Source organism: Marmota monax, unplaced genomic scaffold (genome assembly GCF_021218885.2).
Source record: "Marmota monax isolate L192 unplaced genomic scaffold, Marmota_monax_Labrador192_F-V1.1 WCK01_AAM20220418_F8-fsc00274, whole genome shotgun sequence".
Classification (NCBI taxonomy): domain Eukaryota; kingdom Metazoa; phylum Chordata; class Mammalia; order Rodentia; family Sciuridae; genus Marmota; species Marmota monax.
The window spans coordinates 1,155,420-1,178,112 of NW_026694547.1; the positions used below are offsets into that span (position 1 = coordinate 1,155,420).

The 22,693-nt window shown below is 32.4% G+C and overlaps 1 protein-coding gene across 2 annotated transcripts in view; it reads right to left on the minus strand.

The window, feature by feature from the left end:
• Map2k4 (mitogen-activated protein kinase kinase 4) overlaps window positions 1-22,693 on the minus strand; it is a 124,611-nt gene that overhangs the window by 32,989 nt on the left and 68,929 nt on the right. For both annotated transcript variants that reach the window (XM_046420733.2, XM_046420734.2), the window contains 4 exons: window positions 18,044-18,163; window positions 6,182-6,301; window positions 3,413-3,464; window positions 1,674-1,801 (listed from right to left, as the gene is read on the minus strand). In XM_046420733.2, coding sequence (XP_046276689.1) covers window positions 1,674-1,801; window positions 3,413-3,464; window positions 6,182-6,301; window positions 18,044-18,163 — 420 coding nt within the window. The remainder of the gene's footprint in view (window positions 1-1,673; window positions 1,802-3,412; window positions 3,465-6,181; window positions 6,302-18,043; window positions 18,164-22,693) is intronic.

The following is a 22,693-nucleotide window of genomic DNA, read 5'->3' on the forward strand; positions in this document are numbered from 1 at the left end:
TCTGAATCGTCCCAATAATATGCCTGGGCAGTCAACATCCAGACTTTAAGTGAAGGTCTGTTTTGTCTTAAAATACACATACAACTAACATTGATATTGAAATATGCAATAATTCTAAAACATAGTCAATACTGAAAAATTTTAAATAACAATGTTTTTCAAACAAAACTAGAGTAAAAACAGGCAACTGTTCTGAATATGTACAAAGAAATATAATACAAATTTTGCACTATTTACATATTGAGAGGTAAAAAGGAAGAAAAATAAGTATGTTTTAGAAATTTACTTGTAAATGACATGGAAAATTGCCGCAGTCTGGCTGGGCACAATCAGGAGCCACTTGTCAAAAGAAACTAACTTTAGTTTTAGAACCACACACGCCAAACAAAACAGCCTCTCAGGAAAAACCCTCAGAGCCTCAACTGCCACCACCGGCTTTCCACAAGCCTCTTTCTCCCACACAAGCTTCTCTCCACCTCCATGTCCTTGTAAAGTCTTCCATGCCTTAATTGCATCTGCAGCAATTTGTGCGTATACGCCAGGATCATATGCAATTTGTTGCTGCTGATCCTCATAAGGTCCCTTTCCTAACAACATATCTAGATTTCTCTGAGGATAACCAGCTGCTGCATTTCGCCTAGCCGTCTCCTTGCAAAATTCTCAAAATTTACATATTGAGAGGTAAAAAGGAAGAAAAATAAGTATGTTTTAGAAATTTACTTGTAAATGACATGGAAAATAAATCTGTTCAAGCTTTTTAAATAAATATAAAATACTAAGTTCATCCATTCATAAACAAGTCAGAAAACTTATAATATTTGGCCTTTCATTCTTTTGACATTTCTATTTTTTTTATAACCTGGAAACATAAATCATGGGGAAAACAACAGACTGGCAGGAATGTCTCAATAAATGGTAGCAAAACCTTATGAATCACTATTTATAGTGTGTGCTAGTCTCCAAAGAACCATAGACACATTAATGGAAGTCACTAACCCTGAGAGAAAAAGTTTAAAACACTAATCCTAAATTCCAAATCAAATAGACATCAAAATTCGGGCTGTAGAAACATGTATGTGCAAATACACCGAGGGTTATATCTCTGAAAGGACAGTATACCCTGAGGAGAGAGACTTCAGGATACAAAATACCAAGTGTTTAGACTGCCTTTGTCTGTATGCTTCATTCACTCCTAGGAAGAAACTGACAAATACAACACAAATTCAGACTCTGTAAAACATGCTGCATTCTGCCAGAAACTTAAGTCTCTAACTGGAAACAGTATCCCTTAGTAGCCTAGGACACATTCACAACATGTATTAATGATCTACTACAGCTAAAAAAAAAGAGCACAAAGAGTACGAGAACCATCAAGACAGTTTTGAGAACTTATCATCTGTTTGATTAGATAAGTTGCATAAATAAAAAATAATAATTGGAAAAGACCATATGTGCTAAATGCCAAATAAGAGGAAGTGAGTAAAACAATGAATATAGAAGTTCACTGAAAAAATTTAGCAGTAGCATAGAAAAGCATTCTCAAGCTTCAAGAAGAGAAAAACACTCTAAAATGATGAAACTGAGAACAAATGGTAGATTCTAGAGATATAGCAAGGAAGGGCACAGACTATCTGCAATGACTAATAGCAAGAAGGCTTAGACTGCACACTTACTGCCATGTATGGCCTACACCCAGCGTCTCTTGTCTTGGCAATGGAGTCCACAAGCTGTCCACTGATGCCAAAGTCACAGAGTTTAATATTTCCACTTCTGTCCAGAAGAATATTGGAAGGTTTGATATCTACAAGACACAGTTATCATTTGGTATAAAATTAATCAATGAGTTCTAAAGTACTTTAAGCAAAGTATCAAAAAACCTTAGACAATATAAGTAGCTAAGTCCTTAAATTCAGACATGTAAACAACAACAACAACAACTTCATTTAGCACATGCAATCATTATTCATGTTTTTAACACATAACTTTAATGACTAGAATGCATGCTAGCCAAACCCATTTCACCACCAATGTCATAATCCAAAAGATATGAATGGAGATTATATTTCTCTTTACATGGTCATATTTATAAAACATACACAGTAACTATGAGTTTTCTTTATTGGAAATGGAAAAAATCATTTTCTAAACACTAATGCTTAAAAACTACCCCCAAAATGCTTCAGAATAAATGTAGACATTCTAGAATGTTTTGTTTTCATTAAGAAGTTTATATTCATTTACTTGTCCAAATTCATTATTTAACAGCCAAACAGTAGGAAAGAACTTAATCTTTCAAATAAAGTTTGGGTCCTAACCTACATGACTTTAAGACAAAAGAGAAGATGGCTATTTAGTAATATTTTTAACAAGCATTAAGCCAGGCAAAATTTAACAAAATATTCTGATATTCAAGGTTAAATATCACTGGTCTCAACCCCAAATGAAAAGTCCTTAAATAAATTCCCTCAATTACTAACTTCTTTAACCACTAACACAATTTCCTAGAACTCAAGGTTTTTCACTTTCATGAATTCGACTTTTACTCTTCATTCTAATAACTATCAGGTTGAATCATATATTGTCACATATTGTTTGTCTATTACAATCTACCGAGGGTAGTGACCCTTTCTGCTTTTTGCTCTCAATCTAGCAAACATTTAATATATTAGCTGAACTAAATTCAGAATTCCCATGAACTTACTGCTTTTCTTAGTGTTGAACTCCATCAAATATTTAAATTTATAATCTGTACCTGAGGCCAAGACCAACATTTTGACAAATACGTCATGCCTTAAATGGATTTCAATTTATACTATTAATTAAAAGATCCCTCTTAAGAATTATCCTTGAAAATGAAGAAGAAATACTTGATAGGGATTGGTAATAAGGTTTAAAAAATGCATGAGAGTAGGGTATTATGGGGGTGTGGCTCAGTTGGTAGAGTATTTGCCTAACATTAGCCTGCAGAGGCCATGAGTTCAATCTCCATTATCAACAACAAAAAATGCTTGAGGGTACTATCCCCCTAATTCTTCTCTGAATGTCCACAGGACCAACTTGGTGTCTTTTCAGTATGCAGTGAAGCATTCCTTATCTGTCATGTAAGTGAATAATTATTTCTAACTTAGAGTAACTACTTGCAGCAAAATTTAATTTTTAAGCCTAAAGAGCCTGAAATCTATGGAATCCCAAAGGAGGAAATAACACACACACACACACACACATACACACACACACACACACACACACACCTAAATAATTAAGTTTTAGAACGCATAGAGTATTTTTTGCTAAAAATACAAATATTTTGGAAAGCTTACACAGTGATGTTGTTATTTTTTTACTCATTTTTGCTTAACCAATGAAGGGGGTAAAGTTAATTTTCATTCTATAAAAAGCAATCCATACCCACCTCTGTGAATAATTTTCAAGTTTTCTTTTAAGTGGTTTAGTGCTTTCACAGTCTAGGGAAAAAAAAAGACGAGATGGGATAAAGAACTTGTTTCTTTCAAACAAAAGAGTACAATAGTTTATCCTAATATTCCATGTAGTCCTTTGTATGGTGTTTAGCTTAATACTTCAATATTCTTTTTATGTTAACTAAAGATACTGAGTAATGATTTTGAATCTGAAAACTTGGTGGCCTTAACATGGTATTCTCTGACAGCTTAAAAAAAAAAAGTAGCATGATTCAAAAATTCATTAAAAGTTGTATCATTTTTCTTGTGCCTTAAACATTTTCAAGAATAAAAAGAACTCACTGTAAATAGTAAAGATCAACAGTTGTCCCAAATTCTCAGTTCCTTACAATCATTCATCCTCACTGAGGCTCAGCTTTCTAAGTAATTTTTGCAATGCCAGATTATCTGCTCAACTAGCATGGCAATTTATTCACAGTTTATCCTGTTGATTGACCACTGCTCAGAATCAGAAAAATCACAGATTTCTTCAGAAAGAAAAGGAATTGAGAATTGTATTAAAACTGCTACAGCTTCAAATCAAAATAGAAACAACAGCCTACTAATTTACTGTAAAAAAATCAAGTCTCGGCTGTCATGAAGCTGTTGGGTGTGAGTAATGTAGAATACACAAACCTATAATGTTTAAATATCTATTCTTCCAGGTTCATTGCTTTATTAATTACCAAAAGACTTAACAAAGTAATGTTAAATGTCATGCTTAATATATAAGGTGATCATCAAATCTGGAAACACAGGCAAATATATAATTGATTATTAATGTATATATTGTATCACTGAAATATATAATAATTTTATCTTTATTTTTCAATTTCATGACCATTCTGTTATATAGCAGGGTTCTGGGATTAGGCTGCCTGGGCTTTAACCATCTACTACTTATAACTCATATATGCATCAAAACAAATTAATTATTTAAACTTTCTATGCTTCAGATTCATCATATGTAAAGATAAGGTTACACTATTTACCACAGAGAATTACTATAAAAATTAAATGTCATAATAAAATCTTGGCTTGACTTAAATAAACATTCACCAAACATTAACTACTATCATTACTCACTATCATTATAATTTGAGTGGTGGCAAGTTCTTGGATAATAATTGTTTGGTATATTGGAGGGAAATGGATAATTAATGTACCATTTCATATGCTCATCTGAAAAATGAGTAAATTTTAGTCTAACTCAATTTATTTTTATAGAATTATGAAAGTATATATCTTAAAATTAGCGCATAAAACATTTAAATTTAATCATCAATTTGACAAAGTGATTAAATTTAACAATTCTAACACAATCTGAAACTTATAATGACTACAGTTTAATGAATTTTTAAAATTTAGCTATATACATACATCTCTTACAACTAAAATGTAGTTCAGAAATCATTTATATTTTTCACCCATTTTATTAATTCTTAATGATTAACCAAGATACATTGGTCACTGAGAGGTAGACTATATTGAAAGTAAAAGGTGTATGCAAAAAAGACAAAAATCACATGCAACCATACTATCTTACAACTTCCTATATACTTTAGTTTACATTATCAGTTAACCCAGGATATGTTATTAGCCTAGATTCTCAGAAATTTCTAAGAATCTTATTAATTTTGCTTTATTAAAAATAAATTACTTTTCCCTTGGGAAAAAATTTGTAAAAAATCAGTCAACTAAGATTCAGAGCAAGAAACAAAGCGATCATGAATTCACTTTCAGAACTATAAATGCATAATCAAGAGAGTACCTTTTTACTCTTTTGGTACTCTGATAAACTGAATTGGCCAAATTAGTATTAAAGCTGGTTCCTGAAATTGCTAGTAAACATTTTAAAACAGTTTAGAAAATCCAACAAGCCCTTCTCTCTCTCTCTCTCTCTCTCTCTCTCTCTCTCTCTCTCTCTCTCAATACTAGAGATTAAACCCAGGGATACTTTACCACTGAGCTACATCTCCAGTCCTTTTAATTTTTATTTTGAGATAGGATCTCATTAAGTTGTTGAGGCTAATCTTGAACTTATGATCCTTCTACCTCAGTCTATTGTGTCATAGGGATTACAGGCATGCATCACTGTTCCCAGCTTACAAGAAACATACTTTGACCAAGACCTTTAATTAAGAGACTTCTGTGCTAGGAATGTGGTGCACACTTGTAATTCTAGCAACTCCAGAGGCTGAGGCAGGACAATACCAAGTTTACAGCCAGCCTGGGCAATGAGACGACACCCTGTCTCAAAATAATATAAAAAAGGACTGGGGATGTAGCTCAGTGGTATGGTGCCTCTTGGTTTGATCCCCAGTAGGAGTGGGTAGGAGAGCCCATTCATGAGACTTCCACAATTTAATTAATTTAGGAACAATGTGTGATAATATAAAATGTGAAAATAATTAAAACAACAGGGGAAAATGTACAGAAAATAGCCTTTTCTCATTATTTACACCACAACCTGTTGTGGTTCTCTGAGATGTGAATAAAAACAGCACTGTCAGTATTTTTCAAGACTATGGTTTGAAGTGTTCTTATGGTCTGTTGTATTGTTTCTCCCACAGAAGTAACTCTGTCTCTAAATCTACTAAAAATGATTTTCCTGGAAGGTAATAACATTCTGTAAAGGACATTCAAATATGTGCATTGAAAACACCAGCAACTTCTTTATATAATCATATATACAACAAATAATTTAAAACCCAGGTACTTACTGCTAAAGTGATTTTGCCTAAAATTTCTTCTGGAATAACATCATCTAATACACTATATACATATTTGTAAAACTTATCAAACGAGGTAGACATGAGTTCCATACAGATCCAACAGTCACCCTGTAAAATAATAGATGTTATTCTTATAAGTTTTAACATTAAGAACTACCTTGCCTTTACTAAAAACAGATCCAAAATTAGAAAAGAAGCAATCTTATTTTTCTTTACTATATCAATTCTCAACCTAATGATAACTTTTGGTTCCATATTAAAACCCTGAGCCAAAAATTCTACTCAGGTTTAAATACAAACTATGTGGTTAAAACCAATTTTACACATTCTTAACTATATGGACAGGGTCAATTTTACATAGAAAAGTTTTGTCCTTTTATAAAAATTTCAAACTTTGGCATAATTAAAATTGCATACATTCCATGTATGTATTGTATGTCAAAATACATTCTGCTGTTATGTATGACTAAAAAAAATAAAAACAAAATTACAAAATGTGTGGGAAAATTTTCTCACTAGCAAAGAGATCATAAATAGCAATCTTGAGGGATTAATAAACTTCTCACATTAGCCCAAAACAAAAAAAAAAAAAAGAAAGCAAATCAGAAAACAAATATGTAAAGCAACCCTACTCAAATGCCACCTTCTTAGTGAGACCTACTCTGATATATAATACACAAATTATTCCACTCAGCGTTCCTTTACCCTGGTATCAATTCTGTGCAACTCTTATCATCTGGAGTAAAATTATTATGTTTTTCATAGACCTTTCCCACTAGATATAACCTCCACCAAGATAGGAACTCAGTGGATACTTCTTTTTTTTTTTTTTATTTTTTTTTTTTTATTGTTGGCTGTTCAAAACATTACATAGTTCTTGATATATCATATTTCACAATTTGATTCAAGTGGGTTATGAGCTCCCATTTTTACCCCATATACAGATTGCAGAATCACATCAGTTACACATCCATTGATTTACATATTGCCATACTAGTGTCTGTTGTATTCTGCTGCCTTTCCTATCCTCTACTATCCCCCCTCCCCTCCCCTCCCCTCCCCTCCCCTCTTCTCTCTCTGCTCCCTCTACTGACATTCGTTTGTCCCCCTTATATTATTTTTCCCCTTCCCCTCACTTCCTCTTGTATGTACTTTTGTATAACTCTGAGGGTCTCCTTCCATTTCCATGCAATTTCCCTTCTCTCTCCCTTTCCCTCCCACCTCTCATCCCTGTTTAATGTTAATCTTCTTCTCATGCTCTTCGACCCTACTCTGTTCTTAGTTACTCTCCTTATATCAAAGAAGACATTTGGCATTTGTTTTTTAGGGATTGGCTAGCTTCACTTAGCATAATCTGCTCTAATGCCATCCATTTCCCTGTAAATTCTATGATTTTGTCATTTTTTAATACTGTGGGGTCGGGCTCCAAATTCCTCAATAGGACACCCATAGCACAAAAGTTAATAACTAGAATCAACAAATGGGACTTACTCAAACTAAAAAGTTTTTTCTCAGCAAAAGATACAATAAGAGAGGTAAATAGAGAGCCTACATCCTGGGAACAAATCTTTACTCCTCACACTTCAGATAGAGCCCTAATATCCAGAGTATACAAAGAACTCAAAAAATTAGACAATAAGAGAACAAACAACCCAATCAACAAATGGGCCAAGGACCTGAACAGACACTTCTCAGAGGAGGACATACAATCAATCAACAAGTACATGAAAAAATGCTCACCATCTCTAGCAGTCAGAGAAATGCAAATCAAAACCACCCTAAGATACCATCTCACTCCAGTTAGATTGGCAGCCATTATGAAGTCAAACAACAACAAGTGCTGGCGAGGATGTGGGGAAAAGGGTACACTTGTACATTGCTGGTGGGACTGCAAATTGGTGCAGCCAATTTGGAAAGCAGTATGGAGATTTCTTGGAAAGCTGGGAATGGAGCCACCATTTGAACCAGCTATTCCCCTTCTCGGTCTATTCCCTAAAGACCTAAAAAAGAGCATGCTACAGGGACACTGCTACATCGATGTTCATAGCAGCACAATTCACAATAGCTAGACTGTGGAACCAACCTAGATGCCCTTCAATGGATGAATGGATAAAAAAAATGTGGCATTTATACACAATGGAGTATTACTCTGCAGTGGATACTTCTTAAATGAATGAAAGCTGGCTATAATTAAAATGAATCATTCAAATGCTGCTGGCAGCATTACAAAGTGTTTTGAACAAATTTAAAAGCAATTCTATAATAAAACAAGAAAAAATAGAGTAGTAATTCCCATTTAGCCAAGATTTAACTTTCCATGGTTTTAGATACTTGTGGTCAACCATGATTCAGCAATATTCAATGGAAATTTTCAGAAACAAACAATTCATAAGTTTTAAATTGTGCACTGTTCTGAGTCTCATGATGAAATCTCATGTTGTCCTGCTCCACCCCACCAGGAGGTGCGTCATCCTTTTATCCAGCATATCCACACTGTATATACTACCTGCCTGGTTAGTCAGTCACTTGGTAGCCATTTCACTCATCAGATCAACTGTCATAATACTATAGTTCTGATGTTCCAGTAATCCTTAAGGTGTTATAATTGTTCTATTAATATTAGCTATTATTGCTAATCTCTGTGTCAAATTTATAAATTAAATTTTATCACAGGTTTACACATATAGGAAAAAATAGTACATGAAACACAGTATATACAGGGTTTGATAATATCTGAGGTTTCAGGCATGTGCTTGGTGTTTTGGAATCTATTTTCTGCGGATAGGGGGAAACTACTGTAAATGTGTTGATATCATTTCACAGAACTATCCCATGACTGGGAATGAAACTTAAATACTCCAAAAATTACAAAAAGAAATAAAAGAAAAAAAAACTAGAAGTGTAAAACAAAGGGGTTATCTAAAATTAAGTTTCTTGACAACTATACAGTTCATGAGAGGTAGGCATGAAAAAATGAAGAATATAAAACAGAAAACAATATTATGTGCTTCTTGGCATGCTCCCCAATCTACCCTTCATTAGTGATGCTAATTGTGGTCTTCTAGTCTAGGTATTGTCTTATTTCTCCACTGTGTAGATACTATTTTTATTTTTGCAACCAATAAGCAATCTCTGGGAAACACTTTAACATTCAAATACCTGATTCTTGTCAAAGTTAATACTCATTGATGATTTTTGCCTGAACCAATATTGATGTGATGTTCCAAAATTATAATGCCCCAACTCTACCACTCTCTATGTATATTAGTTGGTATTTCACATTCTATTGTTAGAAAGAGGATCTCTCTCTCTCTCTCTCTCTCTCATATTAGTGTAGCCTAATTGATTCCCATTTTTCCAACGGCTTATAATTTTTTAATTTTTTCCACAATTATTTTGGCACCCAAATTATGCCAGACTTACAAGTTCACACCGGCAATATTGTCCTTATGAAATGCTCTGACATTTAAAAGAATATATTTCTAAGTTTTGGGCATAAAAATGGTTTGTTTCTCCATGTACGCCCATTCTGTCCTGTCATGGATCAAATAATTTCTTTGAGAAGCCCTAGTTCCTCTCATTGGTGAGTACTATTAAACAGTAAGACATGGGTCTTAGAAATGCTCATTGCTATTCAACTATCTTTGCTTCTATGAAAAGGCAAATTATAGGATACTTGATTAAATCAAATGTTGATATTTTCCTGCTAAAAGTGCAGAGTACTTGGAAAAGTTATATGTATACACATAGGTGTATCTCTAACTGTACACTTTCTTGGTAATAAATTTATATAGTCTGTAAGTTTAAAAAAAACAGGAAACATAATTATTCCATAAACTTTGCATGCATATTAACAAGGGCTATGGATACCTTATGAAAGTAAAAATACCACCAGAATGGTGAACAAAATTATTGTAAGCCATTTTTATGTTGTTACCAATTTAGGGATCCAGCTGTATCCTCAAAGATTTTCTACCCATTAATCTCTTACCCTTACGCCTAGATTGATGATGTAAGAAATCAATAAATTTAATTTTAAATTGTGCACTGTTCTTTAAGGTAAACAGCTTGACTAATTAGTGATAGACCCATGAACAAAATTCAGTTTTCTGAGGTCTTTTCTTTTTACCATCAACATTTACAATGCAAGCTTATTTAAATTACACGTAGGAAGATCATACATTGTGATGGATACTGAGATGAAAACAGTACTCTTAAAAGAGGACCATGTGCTAGAACATTGATGGAGCTAAACAGCTATACAGAATAGGTTTTTGTAAAGCTTCTTTCATATAGTGAACTTTTATGTATTTTCCTAAGTCTAAGTCTCTAGACTTAAATACATCATCTCAATAAATTTGCTATACTTTTGTTTTAAATTTTTTTGTAGTTGTGTATGGACAGCCTTTATTTTACTTGTTTATTTTTATGTGGTGCTGAGGATTGAAATCCAGTGCTTCACACATCAAGGCAAGTGCTCTGCCACTGAGCTACAGCCCCAGCCCCACTACAATATTTTATTAGAGAGAACTATAGAAAAACACTTAGGGAAAACTTTAATAGTGGAAAGATTATATTAAGAGTGAAAGGCCTGGAGAGGCACAGAGCATTGGCAGACCTAGGTTTCACGAGAATATGCCTCTTTTCTACATGTAGTTGGGGTAATAGCAGTTTGATCAGTGTCTGAAACTGAAAGCAGGCAGCCCAGTGCTATGGAAAAGACTCTAGACTTGGTCCCAGAGGATCTACAATCAAGTGTGACCTGTATGTTTGGCACTGTGTTCAATTAATGTGCCAAAAAAGGATAAGGGAAACATACCTATGCAAATAAATGATATTATGAAATCTGGCATGAGAAGAGTTATTATTGGATATGGGCTGCCATTTCCAAAAAATCTTGACTAATGTGGTGACCTTCTAATAGAACTGAAGAAAGAAGTTCTTAGGAAACATCTTCCTGCCTCACAGAATGAAGAACTTTGTTATCCATATTTTGGTAAGGCACTGAAAATATAAAAGGACTGGCAGTTTACTGATGTAGATGTGAATTCTGTATAAAATGTATAAATTCTTCTAAGGGCTCATTAAATTGCATGAATAGAGACGGGCCAAATAAATAGACAAAAGGAATTTTTATAATTAGAGATGAAGGGGAAACTACTCATAGTATTTTATTTCTCCCAAACCAGAAATGTTAGTATTTTGCTAATGTATACAAGTTGGTTTTGCTAAGTCAGCAGATACATTTCTAATAAAGTACTAGACAATCCAAGTACTTTATTTCTTACATCTTTAGATAAACATTATTACTAGGTTCCTGTTTATAATAGAAATTTAAATTATTAACTATACATGTAATATGTATTTTATAGAAGAGGATAAAAGCCAAAGTTGTTTGGAAATGTAGTTATTAGATTTAAATCACCTTCTGAAATGCTGATTGTGGGCTAAAACCAACAAGTAAAAGAATATACTGGTGAATACGTTTCACCATTTTGATTTTTGAAGTAAACAATAACATTTCTTAATAACACAGTTGTAATGTTCTTGAAAGCAGACCTGTTCTTCATAAAAATAAAATGAAACACAAATCATTTCCTGTGGAAATCCCAATTGTCTAAATTGTTTTTTAACTGTCATATGTAATTTTATGTAAGTTAACTATACATCTTGGGCTTAATAAATTATAGGCTCATTTTGAGGTCCATTAATTTAAAATATTAGTTTAATATTAAATGTGTCTTTAGAGTAAACACTGTGACTTGGAATTAATTTTCCAATTATATAGTCTTCTGTATAACTTACTCACAATATCCTATGTATACCTTATATAATTTCCCTAAAAAAGAATAAACTACCACTATGGTATTAAACCAACATATAGGAAAAATAAACACTAAGTGCTGCTTATGGACAATGTTGCTACTGCTTGTTTTGTACATAAATATTTTACTTTTCCATATGTAGATTGCATTTCTTAGGTGTTTTAATTTTTTAAATATATTTGCACTTAAAAAAAAAAGAGTGAAAGACCTGACTCATCTAGGTTCTCCAACTTTGTCTATTTACATAAGCCTAGGCCTCCTTGCTTCCTCATCTACTCTACCATCCTCAAAGAACTAGGGAAAATGTCAATTGAGTTAATATGTATAAAGCATACAATAAAGGACCTGGCAGGTACTAAAAACTATAGTTTTAAAACTGAAGGGAGAAAAGATTGGAAAAAAAGGCAAACAAAAAAGAAATATATGGGAGCAGGGAATAAAGGGAAGAAGTAAACAGAACTGAGGATGAGAAAAAAGCAATTTGGAAAGAAGCAATTAGCTTCAGAGGATAAAGTCCTTGTAGTTTCTAAAAACTTCTCTTTCAGCGGTTCCCTTTGGCCAAAACAAGACATTTTAAGAAGCTGAAAAAAGGAGAAATGATCTGAGGTCTGAGTTGCCTGAAAAAACAGTGAAAGCAATACCACTTTCATGTTAAAAGATAGAAAATAAATAAGAAATATATATAAATCAAATGAAATAAATATAAAATAAAAGGAAACTTAAAAATACAAAAAACCCTAAAACAAAAAAATTTTAGAAGTCACTTCTCTAAAACACAAAGGAAGAAACTACTATATGTGGATTTAATGGAAAAAAAAAAAAAGTACACTCCTGAGATAACACAGGTTTCTGAAGATGACATCTAGATACACTCAACAGCATATTTATATATCAACTATAATCAATTAAAATATAAAATATTTTAAAAGATGCCATTTACAAAAGAAATAAAAATCAGGACTCCACCTAACAAAGTAGACAAAAACTATAATGAAAACAACTACAATGTTATTAAAGGATATGACAAGAACCTGACCAAATGGAGAGGCAGAATGTTTACCCACATAAGACTCAGATCATAAAGATGTCAAATTTCCCTTAGATTAACATACAAATTCAACTGAATTCTAATAGAAATTTTCAAGTTTATACTAAAACTTATATAGGAAAAGTAGGGTTAAAAGCAGCCGAGAGAGATTCAAAGAAGAGGGACTGACCTACTAAACAAAGACTTTTTTATAAACTTATAACTATTAAAAGACACATATGGCAATAGAACAGATTTAAAAGTCTATGCACAAACTGAAATTTGATATGTGACAGCTGTGACCAAAAAAATAAAACAATCACAAAAGGATGGATTATTATTACTCAGCCATAAAGGAGAATTAAAGTATGCTGGTAGATGGATGGAACTGAAAACTATCATGCTAAGTAAAATAAGTCAATCCCAAAAATCCAAGGGCCAAATGTTCTTTCTGATATGCAGATGCTAACACACAATAAGGCTGTGGGGGGTGGACAGAAGTTCACTGGATTAGACAAAGGGAATGAAGGGAAGGGAGCGGAGATGGGAATAAGAAAGACAGTAGAATGAACTGAACATAACTTTCCTATGTTCACATATGAATGAATGATCAGTATAACTCCATATCATGGACAATCATAAAAATGGTTAGTTATACTCCATGTATGTTTGATATATCAAAATACATCCTACTATCATATATAACTAAAAAGAACAAATAAAAAAATTTTTTTAAAAGGATGGATCATTTAATGAATGCTGCTGAGACCATTGGTCTTTCATATAAAAAAAGTTAAAATTAAATCATCAGCTCAAATCATTCATAAACACAAATATAAAAACTTCTAAGTGGATTTTCTGAAAAGTAAGTTTAAAACATTTTTGTAAGAGATTTTTAATCTCTTCAGTGTAGGTAAAATTTTCTTGCCAAAATCAGACATGAAAAATACACACCAAGAGACCTATAAATTTAAATGTCTCCATTATAACATATATTTCTATATGATAAAGAATATCATACCAAAAAGTTAAAAATAAGATTAAAACATGAATTTGTATAAAGAAACAAAAGATCAGTACCCTGAATAATAAAGAAGTATGCTAAATTATTCAAAATGACAAATCTTAATTAAGATAATGGCAAAGGGATATAAATAGATAATTCACAAGGAAAAAAAATGTAAATACGTGGAAATATTCTGTATCTCACCAGTAATTAACCAAATGCAATTTTAAAAGTGAGATACCATTCCAAACCCCTTATTAAGAGAAACATTTAAAATTAATATAGACCAGGAAAAAACGGGATCTGTGACAGTAAATGTTTATGACCTATCCAATAAGCATTACCTTTTACAATTAAAAACAAAATTTCCCAGTCTTTCATATAGAGAAAGACAGCCAATAAAATATCAACTCAAAAGTCAGTTGATGATTTCAGGAAAACCCTTTCCATTCTTTTTTCCTTCTTTCTAGTGGCCATGACATGAACTCTGGGTGCCAAATGGACCATGAGGCATCTTAACAATGAAAACTACAAATTAAGCAACTACTAATCTATTGCTATATATATCATTAAGCAATCTACTATTTCCATTGCTGCCAAATGGATATAATTCCTGCTACAGAAATTCTTATTCATTACTGGTAGAAATATCAGTCAGTTCAACCAGTCCAGAGAAAAATGTAAAAATGATCATTCAAGTTGAAGATATTCTTATTTGATCCAGCAATTAGATGTCCTGGAAAAATATTCTAAAGAATCTGTAACCTAGGTTGTCAAATAGACATGCAAAACACTATTCATTTTCTGCGCTGCTTACAGTTGCAAAAAAATTAAAGATAAACTGCATTGGGACTCTTTAAAATCAAATATGGTCTATTTAGTCATTTAGAATGTACAAGATGATTAAAATAAATTGAACAAATCCACCTATATTTATACGAACAAATCTTGAAACTATGTTGAATAAAATATACTGTGGAGGACACATATAGGATGATTCCAGTTATGCAAACTTTGAAATGCATAAAGGCAAATTGAAGGAAATATATGGATATGAGTAAAAACAATGGAAAAACATAAATTGCCAACTTCAATATTAGGTATTATTGAATAAAATTATGGAGCTTTCAGAGGCTCACTATTACCCTATAACAAGATTAATATCCACACAGCAGCAGCAAGACCAAGAAAAAGAGCATCTCATAAGTTCCTGGTAGTGGTACAAATTATGTGAAATTAAATCACTGGAGGGTCTCTTTTCCAATGGTATATAAGGTAAGGTTAAAAAGTTCCAATAGGCATACATTCATTTCCATTGTTAAACACAGAATTTCACCTTTATCATTGGAAATGAAGGTAATGTCACTAAAAATATACACTTCTAAGGTATCCACCTCAAATGTTTCTCCAAACACTGGTTTTTTTAGCCTCTGAAACTTCAGGAAACACACTGTGACTAATCTCTCTTAAAATATAAACTTTCTACTTTTCTAAAACTTCGTCTTTGATTATTGAGAAGTACATATTACTTATTTGATTCTAAGATGTGAAGGGAAAGTTAATATTTCATCTACTTAAGTATTCTGTGACTTGCTACAGCTCAACTGTGTAGCGTCTAAGCTTTCATCCTATTTCACTCTACCATTTAAAAGTAGATTATTTTTTACATGAAGCTAAAAGCTTTTCATCCGTGCACCAACTGAGATAAAGAAAACAGTGAACATTCTGTCTCTGGAGTCCTGTCTTTACCACTTTTGTTCAAATTAATACTCCAAATTTTGTTTTCCTCTCTAGAAAGAGGAAATAATGCCACCAAATCTCCTGAACTATTGGGAAGACAACATGGTAAAAACAATAAACATTCAACACATGCTCCTGCTTACAGCTGCATCTTTCAACTCCTTTAACCTACGATATAAAACCAAATTTTACTCGACTATCCATGACAAGAAAACAAAAAAATACAGTTCAGACACTACTCCAAGCTTTCTTTGCTTTGTTTCCATTAACTTGTCAATCATGGAAATCATTTACTCGGTCTTCCTTTCATAAAATCAGACTCCCACACAATCTTGGCCTGTGGCTACATATTTAAATGCTGCCAAGGTGAATGGGAAGGGAAATGAACTACTAAATTCCAGCACTATGGGGTTGATTTGGGAACGAAGGTAGAACTGATGAGAGTCCACAGTAATAATGAAGAGCCTTAAAAAAGCTAACTGTGCAATCTAATTAGAAGAAAAATATCTCATTCTGTCCCTACATAACTATTCTGCCTAAGAATGAAAGAATACATTCTGCCTAAGTCAAGTGATCAGAGGATTTAGTGTTGGTAAAGAGTAAGTATATAGTTTGGAGATAAAAGGAGGAGGAAATAGATTCTTGTACAACATGAAGAAAGTTTCAGATTAATGATCTTATGAACATTATGACATTATGTAATATTTAGGTCAGGATATAGTCATGGACATACATACTATACAGTGTAACACTGAAATGAAATGATAAAGAAACTTAACAAATTCAATGCTCTGGTCATAAAAAAGAATATTTAAGTCATTAAAAAGTTCAAGGAATAGGAAGAAAGTACATGATTATAGAATTAAGAACTAACAACTCAACAAAGAAATGGGCTCTATCATGAATCACAATTATTACAGTTATCTATTAAGATCACAAAAAAATACATAAAAATTTCAAAATTAGATTAAGAAACAACTAACTTAAAAGGTCTTTTATATCACAAGATCTCACATATTTCTATTCAATGCTACATTCAGCACTATTTTAAAAGAAAAGAAGAAATTTTTAGGCAAAAAAGTGAGAAAAACACTGAAGTCACAATCTTTACAATCAGTTCATCAAAAGAAGAGACGAGCATGTGCCTATAATTCCAGCTACTTAAAAGGCTGAGGCAAGAGGATCAAAAGCTCCAAGGCCAGCCTAGGAAATTAACAAAACCTTGTCTCAAAATAAAAATAAAAAGGCCTGGAGATGTAGCTCAATGGCAGAGAACCCTTCAATTTCAAACCTAGTATCAGAAAGAGTAGGAAGTTTTTCCCAATTCCAATTCATAACAACCCCATCAGCTAATTTTAACATTTTCAAGATGAGAATGGTATTAACATTACATGAAATACTTAATTCAAGTTTTATTCAACTAATTAAATATTCCAACTTATGACAGTCCAGAATGGTGTAAGATAACTTCATTCACGTACAGTTCCGTCTTTACTCATAGCCCTAACTCATTTCATGGTTAGACAGTGTATGACTTAGAGTGTGTAGGCTGACAACTAGAGGCAGTGTTGGGAGAGAGAGTAACTAGATGGCAAAAGAAGAAACATAATCATGAGATCAAGAAATCAGAGTATTAGTTTCTACCCAAAACTCAGGATAACAGAACTAGAAAAAAAGAATTTATATTGTAATAGTTAATTATCTATGTCCAATGGGTATAACTGAGGATGGGGCGCGGGGTTAACACATTAAGTGTAGATAGAATTAAGAGCAAAAGTGAGTAAAAGTACTGATATTGCGATTTTGTCAAGTTCTTAACCAACAGAAAATATTTGTAAATGAAGAAAGAAATTACAGGACTTAAGAATGACAGTCACAAGTATATATAAATATACTTATATATTTATATGTATGTATATATGAGTCACTCCTTAATCAAAGGAACAATGAGGGGCTGGGGTTGTGGTTCCGTGGTAGAGCGCTCACCTAGCACGTGTGAGGCCCTGGGTTCAATCCTCAGCACCACATAAAAATAAATAAATAAAGATATTGTATCCAACTAAAAAAAAATATATTAAAAAAAAGGAACAATGAGTGATAGAAGTAAATATATAGTTTAACAAGGCTATAAATGAAAATAGAGATAATTAACTTATTACTAACATATGGCATTTAGATTAGTTAATGCTGCCATCCTCTTTCTTTCTATAACCAGATATTTATCAGCTAAAATCCAAACAGTTTATTCCTACCTCTCTGAAGAGTGCACCATAAAACTGAACAATGTATGGGCAATCACTACTCCGCATTACTACATCCAAATCCATAAGAAGTTGTTTTTGTTCTTTTTCATCCACTGTTGACCGTATTCTCTGGAAAAAAAAAAAAAATGACAACAGATGTCATAAAAACATAAAACAATTTAAGAAATTTGAGTAAAACCTCTACCACAGTACTGAAAATTACCAGACTTCACAAGTACTAACCAGATGTAAAAATTACCATCCTTTTATCACACAAAAAAAGTATGAAGATAGTACTTGGAACTTCTTTAAATGGTACAGGACTTTTGAACCACAGCATTGACTAATGATGTTGGACACTATGCAAAAAAATTCCTAGGCAGTGAAAATTAACACCCACATGCAAATATAAAGAAAATCACAAGTTAACAGTTTCCACATAAATAATCAATCATAAGTATTTTCATATACATTTTAAATCGGCATTTCAGAACTGTATGGGATTTAGACATCCCATGCAATAACACCCCTCTTTACTCCCTAGTATCCTCACACCAAAAGCATCCTCACTGATGGAAAACAAAACACATAAAGTATATAATGTAGGGACAATACTCAAACAAGAATCCAAGTCGCTCAAATCCTAGACTGGGAGCCTTCACTGCAATTTCTAGACATTAACAAAAAGTTCTAACTATCCAATTCATGAGTCAGCATAAACCTATAAAAGAAAACCTAAAAATGAAGAAACATAGGGCTCTTCTGGTCTACTCCTAAGCTGATGCAGTCAGTACTCCTCTGTACAATGAAGACCTGGGACATATCTGTAATCAAGCTCTATCACAACTTCTCTGCAGATTTCTGAGAGACTACCAAATACCATTCATGTCTTCACCGCCCACCTCCCAACCAGGAACAGTATAAAATATGTAGGTGTTCAGAGAAACAGTTCCCAATGCACAAGAGAAAGGACACAATCAAGTCCAGAAAATGTGAAACATTAGTAATGGAACTATAGTTTAACATGAAAGCATGCAAACAACTTCTGTTCTCACTTAAAAAGTTCACAACATCACATCGCGCCACTGGATACAATACACAGCACATACTTACAGGGAAAGTTAGAATCAAAAAATAGACAAGGTAGCAATTGTCTTCAAAGACTTGGAGGTATCTGTTCTCAATGTTCTCCAAAGGGAGGAAGGCAGTCATTTAAATTCTTGAGCCCATTTTACAGAAGACAAGCCAGAGGCACAGAGAGATACAAAAGATGTATTCCATGTGACAAGAATAAGCAGTTGTTTAAAGAATAGAAATAGGTTCTCTAAGTTTCATTTATTGATACTAAACGAGGAATTCCATATTCTCCAAATACAAATTTAATTTTGCTGCAAAACTATACCTTGCTAGCTACTGTATTTCATATCAAATAAAATTTACTAACTGACGTCTTATATGCACTGATTTATTTAAAACTTCTACATTCAATGTCATTGTCAGATAAAAAGAGTGAAAAAGAAAATAAGACTAGTTCTGCTAAAATTAAGAAGCTTTTTCCTTCTTTCTCTCTCCACTTCTCTATTTTTATAGTTTGGGAATTGCTAACTTTGTTTTTAAATTCACATCAGCATAATGTTTGCCCAAAAAGGATATTTTTTTAAAAGTCAAAATGGCTCAGAGACATGATTTATGTTTGTTCAAAACATGACACTAAGTAATTTTTGGAATCATTTTAATTACCTTTATTTCTGCTTTTAAAAATAAATTTGTAAGTATGGCTGTGAAAATATTTATTTTAAAAGATGATTTTAAAAAGATAATACTATATCTAAATTTAAAAGAAACAAGTAGGAAAGAAAATTCAAATGACCCTTTAGTTGGGAAAAGATTTCTATTTATTAAACAATTTTAACTATTAAAAGGTTTAAAATGTATTATATTTTCTATTTTTACTTTTATGGATATACTGGCAAATGTAAATGTACAAATATATAAGCATGCACTTTAAAATACTATTTTAAAACATGTCCTCTTTACTAGTTTTAGTTTTCTTAAACTGGCTACGTAGCTTTCTAAATTTATATTTGTATAAATCCTTATATTCCAACTCTTAGAAAGCACATGATAGTCAAGAGTTCTTCAGTTAACGTCAATGTTTGTCTTTGGAAAGCCAACTTTCAAAACTCTGCTGTAGTTACAGAAAGGATACAAGCTACTACATGAACTGGAGTTCTAACTGAAATTCCTGCATGTGATCAATACCTAATACTAAGACAAACTCTAACAGAATTGTTATTAACCAAAATATGGAAGGCTTTCTTGCACAGCTAACCTTTGAGATCATCTCACATGACAGGAAAACTATTTATCTATAACATCTTCTTCAATGCCACTTCTAGTACAAAACAGAACATGGAGCAGCTGAATGGCCTATAGATGTAACATGAAATCGATGGTGCTCCTGGATGCTCCTCAAGCTCCCCAAACATTCTGTCCAAGTGACTGGTGGTAGGTAGAAGAGTAGCTAGCTGCTGATATTACATCTGAATTATTTGGGAATAAGCAAGTACAGTTAAATAAAGTTTTAGCATTAGGTTTAACATGTATCATATGTGAGCACTTAATAAACTAATTCAAAAGACCTAGAGAACCCCCAAAAGGAGATTAATTATAAGCATATACCTATAATAACTTCAAGCTAAGATTTTAATTCAACAACTCAATAATTCATTCAAGGTGAAGAATACTTAATGATAATCTATGATTAAAAATCAGTGAACACTGAGTAAAGAAAGACACTACCAGGAAAAATTTTTCTAATGAAAAATCAGAACAGTATCTATGAGAAAGATTTCTACTATTTGAAACAAATGAAGATCTAAAATTAAGGTAGCATAACCATAAAATTGAAAACAAAATTGAGAACAAACTTTCCTTCCTTTTATAAGTTTGTCCTTAGGGACACAGGAATATAGAAATATAAAGATGAAGGCAATTATGTTACTAAAAATTCTCCCTCCTGTAATCACAATGCTCAGAAATCAAAATCTATTGATAAATGCTTTGGATTCCAGAAAATTTTTGCTCATTATATCAAATTTAGGTAAAGCTGATATTTATTTTGAGCTCAGCAAATTTTTGTCTTTTTCTCCATTCTTTTTTCTTTTAGAAAGAAAACTCCTAGGAGATTGCAAAATATTTTTTTTATTTTTTATTTTTTGAGTTGTTGATGGACCTTTATTTTATCTATCTATCTATATATCTATTTATATGTGGTGCTAAGAATTAAACCCAGTGCCTCACACATGCTAAGCAAGTACTTTACCACTGAACCACAACCCCAGCCCCACAAAAATTTTTTTAAAACCATCTAAAGAATCTTTAAGTTTTAAGAGTTTCATTTTTCATTCAAATATCAGAGTTCATCAAAATCATTATTTTTCTCCATTATGGTGTTGAGTTCTTATGCATGTCAATTCTTTATTAACCTAGCTTAAGTTATTACATGCCCTTGGGACAAGTTAAAACTTTTTCTTGAAAAGCACTATAATCTCTTTTCCAATAATGAAAATCATTTTCATATTATTTCTAATTTTTAAAAAACATAATGTAGAGGAAACATTTGAAATCAAAATAAGAACTACGACCATATATATAAACATTTATGTATATGTGTGTGTGCACATGTTTTCTAGTGAAGAAATACATATACTTGAAGTTAACAAAATATTTTATTTTCCCCCACATTTTTTATTGGTGCATTATGTTGCACCAATTTGTACATAAAATACTTTTAAATTGTCCAAATTTGTATTCAGGGTGTTTTATACACTTTGCAAGCCTTTAAAAGCTAGTAAATGACAATAAAAACAAGTAGGAGCAGATCAGAAATACCAAAATGACTCCAACTAGAATCAGAGGGGAAAAGTCAAATTAAGTATCTAACCATCTGGTTTTTCGACTAACTAGTATTATATATTGTTCTTACATATAAACAACAACAAAGAGCTTCATTTTTCTAAAATTACCAATCCAACATATGCCACTGGTTGGAATAGCTGCAAATTCAGTTTCTGGGATGTCCGTAAGGACTAGGCTGCCATAATGAAAATTTAACAAGTTCAACAAATAAGGTAAAAATCTCCAGTTAGAAATTATCCCCTTGCCCTTCCTAACCCTCCTACCTCATTACAAAACAATTTTATGGTTATGCTACCTTAATTTGAGATCTTCATTTGTTTCAAATGGTAGAAATCTTTCTCATAGATACTGATCTTTATAGTGTTGCATACTCAATTGTATTTTATTCTCACTTTAAAAACAGTCCCACGCAGAAGAAATGGCCCAAATCACTCAATCACATGGTATCAAAAGTCACTGCTAAATTTAAATGTTGACATCTTATGCTTGGCCTTAGATAGAAAACCTAAAGTTTTAACAACATGAATTTAAAGTACAAATACCCCTTATACTGATAATGAACATCCATGCACATGTGGTATAGTTTTAGATGTCATCTAATTTAACATTGGGAATTTCAGGGCAGCTCGATCTCTATGCTGACATGATTCTCTAACCTGTCTAAACCTTTTCAACCTCACCTTGGATACACAATTTACTGGTATTCTTCAGGAAAGAATAGCCAGTGACAAAACTAAC